The sequence below is a fragment of the Neolamprologus brichardi genome, chromosome 20 (genome assembly GCF_056152115.1).
Source record: "Neolamprologus brichardi isolate AB-2024 chromosome 20, ASM5615211v1, whole genome shotgun sequence".
NCBI lineage: Eukaryota > Metazoa > Chordata > Actinopteri > Cichliformes > Cichlidae > Neolamprologus > Neolamprologus brichardi.
Window position 1 is genome coordinate 22595054 of NC_142123.1, and position 8963 is coordinate 22604016.

The 8963-nt window shown below is 37.5% G+C and overlaps 1 protein-coding gene across 1 annotated transcript; it reads right to left on the reverse strand.

The window, feature by feature from the left end:
- Window positions 1–73: 73 nt before the first annotated feature.
- Window positions 74–8963, reverse strand: LOC102800088 (cytosolic sulfotransferase 3-like). Its single transcript, XM_006796535.2, has 8 exons — window positions 8835–8963; window positions 2524–2662; window positions 2298–2420; window positions 2020–2120; window positions 1711–1837; window positions 1538–1635; window positions 628–802; window positions 74–552 (listed from the first exon to the last, which is right to left on the reverse strand). The coding sequence occupies exons 1-8, from the start codon at window positions 8853–8855 to the stop codon at window positions 440–442; spliced, it is 897 nt and encodes a 298-aa protein (XP_006796598.2). The 5' UTR covers window positions 8856–8963; the 3' UTR covers window positions 74–439.

Genomic DNA, 8963 nt, shown 5'->3' on the forward strand with positions numbered 1-8963 from the left:
TGACAGAACAATGCAGATTTTTTTACCTGGCTGTAAAATGTAAAATGTAACTAAACCTGAATAAAATCAAATAGAAAACCCTGCAAAACAAATGGACCAGTCATTACCTTTTATTTTTTTTATGCCTCACATGTAACATATAAAAATGTAACAATAAAAAAATGGGCTGTTGGCACTTAGTAAAAAACTTTAAAGTAAACTTTCGTATTACTTTATACTTTAGACATTTTAATCTACAGACCAACTTTAGTTTCAGTATTGCAGTACAGTGTTACTGGTAATGTGCAATATTTTTTTGTTTGCAGTGAGATAAATATTCACTTTCAAACATGAAATGCCTTTTAATTTGGGATTAATAATATAAAGCACATTGATTTAGTTAAAGATTTAGATAAAGTCAATCAGTGACCCTTTTTACATACTATATGCCTGGCTCTGTTCAAATTTCAGTGCGGAACTGAAGTGTGGGATCTTTCATCTTCTCCTTGTAGTCTTCATCAAACACTTCATTCTGAGCGACGGTGAAGTGGTTCTTCCAGTCACCAACCTTTCCTGCAGAAACAGATAAAAATCAGTCAGGTATTTTTCCTAATATCACCTCATGCATCACAATATGGTTCAATGTACCTTTTCTCATGAAGGGAGAAATCTTGAAATCTAAAATGGAGAATGTGGAATAGTTGGTCATCTCATCCTTTTTCATCTTATCAAACTGGACTCCACCTGCAATCATTTTCTTCTCCTCAGCTGAATTGGACAAACTGAGGAAGCTACAGAGTTTGTCTATTTCCCGTTCAGTGTCCTGAAAAGATAGATAAGAGTTATTTGGAGTAGGGATGCATCTAAAGGCTGCAGGACAGTAGCTCTCTTGGACTGGAGCTGGAGACCCCAGATCTAAAGCATACCACATTATCTGTCAAACATAGTGGAGATGATGTTTTGGCATGTATAGCTGCCAGTGGAACAAAGTCACTGCTGTTTATTGATGATGTGTCTACTGACAGAAGTAGGATGATTTTTGAAGTGCACAGGGCTATACTATCTGCTCAGATTTATCCAAATGCTGCAAAACTGATGAGACAGTGCGTCATAATATAAACAAATAATGATTCGAAGCAACCCAGAAATTTCTTAAGAGAAGGAAAGGGGATAGTCTTCAGTGGCAAAGTCAGTTACCTGCTCTCAATCCAATAGAGCATGCAGTTTAGTTACTGAAGACAGAGACCCACACATGCAGCACCTGAAGGTGGCTGCAGTAAAGGCCTCGAAGTACATCTCAAAGCAAGTCCATATAGTTATAACTATGTTAGTGTGTCCAGTTATTTTTAAGTTAAAACAAACTGACTGCTTGACTTAACAGCCTTTCTGGTGGTACACAGAGGCAAAATTACAAAAGAAATGTGACATTGTCCAAATACTTATGGACCTAACTGTATCATCACAACATTACAACCATCATTACAGCATTATAAGCTACTAAATGAGAGCTTCAATCAAGTAGCGTAAAGAGAAAGGGACTCACAAAGGAATGTATTACCTCAATCATATCTTCATAGAACATGTAGTGAATGTTTGAGTAAGTCTGTTTCTTCTTCCACCAGCCATTCACATGGTCATACCAGGAGCCAAACACCACTAGGGCCACAGAAACAGGAAAATAGCATTCATACAGTAAATGAAAATTACTTCAATATAGTATTTTATGCATACTTTTTCCTTCCATGAATCTGTGGATGTAGTTGCTCCAGTCGCCAGGCTCTGGGTGAGCAATATTCATGCGATCAAAGTGGAAAAAAGACACCATGTTGTCCTTTGCATTGCGGGCTACATAGACAATCTACAAAAGATTTTTAAAAAGGAAAAGGAAAAACAAACTCTTAACTCAAATGAATCTCAAATTCTCTTGGTAGGCTTCAAATTGAACTTAAACCAAGTGTAAAACTGCACTATTATTGGTATTATTATCAGCTTCTTGATAATACACTGAGCTGATGCAAACAACAGACAGGAAAATGCAACCTTGCAGTTTTGTTCCCAGAAGGACTTTGGCACAAACTGGATAGGAAAATGAGTCTTAATGAGTCGAGGGGTGGTGGGCAGCTTGTCTGCCAGGTCTTTTCCTGCATGGAGGGATGAAGATGAAAAAAAAAACACAAGTTTGACTGTGTAAAATGTTAATACCAACTAACCAATGGTAACATAGCGATATGATTTTAGCCAAGTTTGAGGAAAAAGAGGCCAACAATCCATAATGGTTTGTAGGTGTTTGTGTAAAATTGGTACATTTGATCAAAAACCTGAAAACAAAGGTGGAACGGCAATCTCCAGGAAGGGCACTCTCTCAAAGATAGGGATGGTTTTCTGTCGCTCTGTCTGACCAAAATACAGCAGGTCAAGAATCTGGGAGACCCATGTGGTTCCTAAAGTGAGAGGGGGAAAAAGAAGTTAACATGACCCCTACACTGACCTCTATGCACACACCTTGATGAGCTGTAAAGGTTTATACTTCTTTCTTGGACCGACCTGCTTTGGGATATGTTGCAATAAGTATATCATCCGGTCTGGCCTGAAAGTTTTGAACGTTCTCCCAGTTGTTTGTAAAAATGGGAATCATTGAGACTCCATGGAAATCAAACAGTTGTTGTCGAGAAGGAAAAACTGCCTTTGGGGAAAAAAGCAAAAACCAGATTTTTTAAAAAATCTGAATGTGTACTTAAATTCACTTTATTGTCCCAAAAAGGACACTTGTTGTGCGTCATGATGATTAAAAACAACAATAAATCACTTATGATGCAGTTAATATGTACATAAATAAATAAAAAACACACACAGAGAGAATATAAAGCAGGGAAAATATTGTTTGCAAGTTATAAATTTCACTCATAGTATGAATGCAGATGGTACAAATTCAATTTTACATTGGTTACAATGGCTGACTGTTTCTACAGAGTGAGGACACTTTGTTTGTGTACTAACCAGTTAAATGTATAATAGAAATACCACTCAGCTGCTCTCAGGCTTGTTAAAGTTTCCGTGAAATATTATGAGGACCAGGGCTTCATTTCAAAAACCTTTTTCGAATTGCACTTTAATAAACTTCATTTCAAAAACCTTTTTCGAATTGCACTTTAATAAACTTCATTTCAAAAATCTTTTTCGAATTGCACTTTAATAAACTTCATTTCAAAAACCTTTTTCGAATTGCACTTTAATAAACTGCATTTCAAAAACCTTTTTCGAATTGCACTTTAATAAACTTCATTTCAAAAATCTTTTTCGAATTGCACTTTAATAAACTTCATTTCAAAAACCTTTTTCGAATTGCACTTTAATAAACTGCATTTCAAAATCCATTTCCCTTTCCTGTTCGCTCAGGGATTAACATGTGGATTAGCATTTGGATTAGCAGTTGGATTAACAACTTCATTTTAAAAATCCTGCTGCTATTCAAATGAGCCACACCGTGGGATGTAAGGAGCTCTCTGATTGGTTGGTCAGACACAGGCTGTCTGCCAGCCTGGATGTTTTTAGCTCATAGCTTCGCCCTGCTAAGAAGCCTGTGTGCTTGTACAAAGGCCGTTCGACCTCGGGATTTACACTCGGTTCGACAAGGATATGTGAAGAATGAAGGGACCCTGCAGCGAAACGGAGAGCCCAACCTCTGGCTGAGTGCCTGTTTACAAAGTCTGACCACCTGTGAAGGTAACGTGCTAACGTGGCCAACGCTAGCATCACCGCACGTAGCCCCGTTATTTTAAGGTCATCTTAGCTTATGAAAGTTTTACGTCGCAGCTGTACGAGCTAGCTACGTGTTTTGTAAGCTGCTGTGCTCTTCACAAATAAAGCTGGAAGCAGCTCAGACTATTAGAACCAGCACTGAGGCCTGTTACATTTATACAGTGTTAGAGCAACGGCTGCAGCCTACAGCCTTTAAACTAGCGATTAAAATGCTGACAGTAAACTCGTCAGTCCAGATGTTACCACATTACTTTGTGATACTTGTGAGTTAAAACAACTGAGACAGGCTGATTAAAATAACAGCTTTCAGTTCTCTCATTCAGCATATAAACACTGGAGATCACACTACTGATTTCAGCTCATTTAATATGTGAGTGCACAGATTCATTCTCAACTGGACATAAACGATGATCAAAGGTTGTATATATGATGAAGTCATCAAACCCCAGCCTGTAACACAGTGCGCTGAATCTTAGCTTTGAATGTCCAGTATATTCTAATCAGTGCAATCTAAGCATTCACTGAACCTACAGTATCTACACCTGTGTGGTAAATGTGTGGTAAAGCTACAGATAATGAAATTTAATTATTAATACAATATACGTCATGAGAAACGAAAGCTGAAATTGATTCAGTTTAGTACTTTTCTCTGTATGCTCTGTGATCATAAAGGCCTTAAATTCTGTGATATATACTGTAAATGATTTTCACAGAGGTCTTAAAGTACTTAAATCACTGCTGATAGTCTGGTTGTTTATATTTTCACATTTTTGTGTCTGTAGGGCTGTTTGATGACAATTTGGACTCCTTTGGGAGATGAGGACACACCCACACCTGTTCCATACTGCAGCCATTGATGGTGTTACGGCTCTGAGTCAGCTTTGGGCCATCAGACGCACACACTGGAAAACCAGCACCTGGACTTCATGCAGGAGAGACGGCCTCAGTGATGATGGACTCTGCATCGTCTATTTTACCTCCTAATCTCTTTCTCTTTAACACACAATTAAAATCTTAGTGAGGAAGTCTCTAACTTGTACACATTTGTACTTTTACTTGTTTTATTAGTTATTTTTAAGAAGAGTAAAGTTATTCACAAAGTTTTTATTCTTCTGTATTTATTCTTTTGTATCATGTACCACAGTCATACTGAACTATACAGACCTGGTGAATTGGAGAAAAAAAAATCATATATGAATGAATCATTCAGCTTCAGCAGTATTTCTAATCATCTTATGAATTCCAGTCTAATGTCAATTCACTGTTTGAGTTCAGTCTTGGTCTTAAACTCCAGAGAATACCACCTGGTTCAATTTTTTCATCTGATTATTGGGAAAACAGTTTTCTTCTGAGAGATGCTGCTAGAGCTGAAATAGAGCCCAAAGAAACAACAAAGTTTAGTCCCTCTGGATTTTCCATAGAAAATTGTTTTATCACTCACTCAGGTGACTTCTCCAGTGTCACGGATAAGTGATGAAAATATCTCCCACTGGAAACCATTGTGTCCAGTTAAAGTCAATCGACTTTTTCAAGGAGAGTTGTTAGATGCTGTGCTCATGAGGACAATGGGTTTTAAACTTGCAGCACAACACAAAGCTGAAATACTGGATCAACGATCAAAACAGATTGAGCAGAATTAGGTCAAAATGTAATATCCTGATATGATGACACATCACACATGATCCAGCATTGTTCTAAGAATGCAAACTTTCTTATTGGAAGTTTCCACAGCTGCCAGAAAGGGACAGATTTCTGGCTGGTCTTAATGAGTGGTCGTTGCTCTCTTGTTTTCTCTGGAATTGCTGCACGAAGGATGTAACACCCATGATAAGCACTGAGGTGTATGTCCTTGTCAGAAATGAGCAATGCTCAGCTTCCAGGTAAGGAGAAGTGGAACCAGAAGATATTCAAATGCATCTCTCCACAGCTGCTGAGGAATTCTACAAAAAACAAAGTTTGTTAAAAACATTTGCAGGTGAATCACCACTGATTTATCAATGACATCCATTTACTCAAAAATTACTGACAAGTGGACAACTAGAATATATAGTTTATAATTTCAACATTGTACTGTAAAAAATGGAACTTTATATGACAAATGTGTGGTGCTTGTGGAATTTTTAACAAGGACCCTACAAAACTTTACAGTACTCATGCTGCCACACTTCTGATGGCTAGGTGTGCAGTTCCTGCTTTAAATGCATTCACTTTTAAGATTAAGAAATCTAAGTGATAATAGGCCAGAAATGTTTGAACTTGCTTATGAACCTAAATCACTGGGGCCGTCTCTCCTGCATGAAGTCCAGGTGCTGGTTTTCCAGTGTGTGCGTCTGATGGCCCAAAGCTGACTCAGAGCCGTAACACCATCAATGGCTGCAGTATGGAACAGGTGTGGGTGTGTCCTCATCTCCCAAAGGAGTCCAAATTGTCATCAAACAGCCCTACAGACACAAAAATGTGAAAATATAAACAACCAGACTATCAGCATTGATTTAAGTACTTTAAGACCTCTGTGAAAATCATTTACAGTATATATCACAGAATTTAAGGCCTTTATGATCACAGAGCATACAGAGAAAAGTACTAAACTGAATCAATTTCAGCTTTCGTTTCTCATGACGTATATTGTATTAATAATTAAATTTCATTATCTGTAGCTTTACCACACATTTACCACACAGGTGTAGATACTGTAGGTTCAGTGAATGCTTAGATTGCACTGATTAGAATATACTGGACATTCAAAGCTAAGATTCAGCGCACTGTGTTACAGGCTGGGGTTTGATGACTTCATCATATATACAACCTTTGATCATCGTTTATGTCCAGTTGAGAATGAATCTGTGCACTCACATATTAAATGAGCTGAAATCAGTAGTGTGATCTCCAGTGTTTATATGCTGAATGAGAGAACTGAAAGCTGTTATTTTAATCAGCCTGTCTCAGTTGTTTTAACTCACAAGTATCACAAAGTAATGTGGTAACATCTGGACTGACGAGTTTACTGTCAGCATTTTAATCGCTAGTTTAAAGGCTGTAGGCTGCAGCCGTTGCTCTAACACTGTATAAATGTAACAGGCCTCAGTGCTGGTTCTAATAGTCTGAGCTGCTTCCAGCTTTATTTGTGAAGAGCACAGCAGCTTACAAAACACGTAGCTAGCTCGTACAGCTGCGACGTAAAACTTTCATAAGCTAAGATGACCTTAAAATAACGGGGCTACGTGCGGTGATGCTAGCGTTGGCCACGTTAGCACGTTACCTTCACAGGTGGTCAGACTTTGTAAACAGGCACTCAGCCAGAGGTTGGGCTCTCCCTTTGCTGCAGGGTCCCTTCATTCTTCACATATCCGTGTCGAACCGAGTGTAAATCCCGAGGTCGAACGGCCTTTGTACAAGCACACAGGCTTCTTAGCAGGGCGAAGCTATGAGCTAAAAACATCCAGGCTGGCAGACAGCCTGTGTCTGACCAACCAATCAGAGAGCTCCTTACATCCCGCGGTGTGGCTCATTTGAATAGCAGCAGGATTTTTAAAATGAAGTTGTTAATCCAACTGCTAATCCAAATGCTAATCCACATGTTAATCCCTGAGCGAACAGGAAAGGGAAATGGATTTTGAAATGCAGTTTATTAAAGTGCAATTCGAAAAAGGTTTTTGAAATGCAGTTTATTAAAGTGCAATTCGAAAAAGGTTTTTGAAATGAAGTTTATTAAAGTGCAATTCGAAAAAGATTTTTGAAATGAAGTTTATTAAAGTGCAATTCGAAAAAGGTTTTTGAAATGCAGTTTATTAAAGTGCAATTCGAAAAAGGTTTTTGAAATGAAGTTTATTAAAGTGCAATTCGAAAAAGATTTTTGAAATGAAGTTTATTAAAGTGCAATTCGAAAAAGGTTTTTGAAATGCAGTTTATTAAAGTGCAATTCGAAAAAGGTTTTTGAAATGAAGTTTATTAAAGTGCAATTCAAAAAAGATTTTTGAAATGAAGTTTATTAAAGTGCAATTCGAAAAAGGTTTTTGAAATGAAGTTTATTAAAGTGCAATTCGAAAATGTTTTTTGAAATGAAGACTTAAAAAGCATTTTAAAAATCAGTTTATTAAATTGGAATTCAAAAATGAATTTACAAATGCAGATTTTATTCTACAATTCATTAATTAAGCACAGGATTTTTTATTTCGATGCGCGTGGCTCTTGTGGTCCTCCATACTTAGAGACAAAGCATGTACAAACTCCAAAACACGTAAAAACTCCAAAACACGTAAAAACTCCAAAACACGTAAAAACTCCAAAACACGTAAAAACTCAGAAGCACCTACAAACTCCAAAACACGTAAAAACTCAGAAGCACGTACAAACTCAGAATCACGTACAAAAGACAACAGAAGTGCTCCAGGATGCTAGGGCGCAGTGTTGAGCTTTTGTTACCTAGTGGCTACACAAGCCAGGAAGTATCAACAACCGGATTTGGTGTGTGGTAGTAACAGGTAAATTAACTTTCTTTTTTTTTTTTAATTATTTGAATAAATATGATTGCTTGTCTATAAATACACAAACAATACACACATGCTTTCAATTGTGTAATTTAAGTGATCTGGGTAGCTCTGTTTTGGAAGTTCAGTAAACGCTAGAAATGTGTTTTAGAGTTTGTACGTGCTTTGTCTCTAGGGGCTATATATAAACATATATAAATAAAACCCCTTTTTTTTAAATTAGTAATTCCTTTTCTGCATAATTTTATATTATTGTTAATGATTAAATAATTAAAGCAACAAAACAACCTGAAGAGCCGGTTCGGAGCCGAAAGAGCCGGCTCTTTTTAGTGAGCCGAGCCGAAAGAGCCGGATCTCTAAAAAGAGCCGGAAATCCCATCACTACAACAAAAACACGGGTGCTGATTGATAAAGTAACCCTCTCACTTGCAAAATAAAATGAACCCACATGGCTCATCCATGCTTTTACACGACTTTAACTGATAAATCCATTGTCACTAGCTTAGCTCTACATGCTTAACAAGAGACAAACACCATAAAATTAGAGCAAACTCTAGCTGAAGCAACAAGAACAACAAAAACAGTTTGGTTTAAAGATGTCAGGCATACCTTCTCTGGATCGAGAGACATGCTGATTGCCGATTTTTGTCTGGTTTCTCTTACTGGGATTTTTCTCTGACCAGATGAGTATTTTATAAGCAACTTCTGATTACGTAACACGCCACAGTGAGAGGGGCC

What these genes read in the sequence shown, in the direction of transcription:
- LOC102800088 (XM_006796535.2), bottom strand. Translation starts at nt 8,855, where the DNA reads ATGTCTCTCGATCCAGAGAAG. An exon ending in CAGATTCATGGAAGGAAAAA is followed by an intron (nt 1,636 to 1,710) that starts GTATGCATAAAA and finishes CTGTGGCCCTAG; the next exon opens with TGGTGTTTGGCTCCTGGTAT. An exon ending in TCTATGAAGATATGATTGAG is followed by an intron (nt 803 to 1,537) that starts GTAATACATTCC and finishes CTATCTTTTCAG; the next exon opens with GACACTGAACGGGAAATAGA.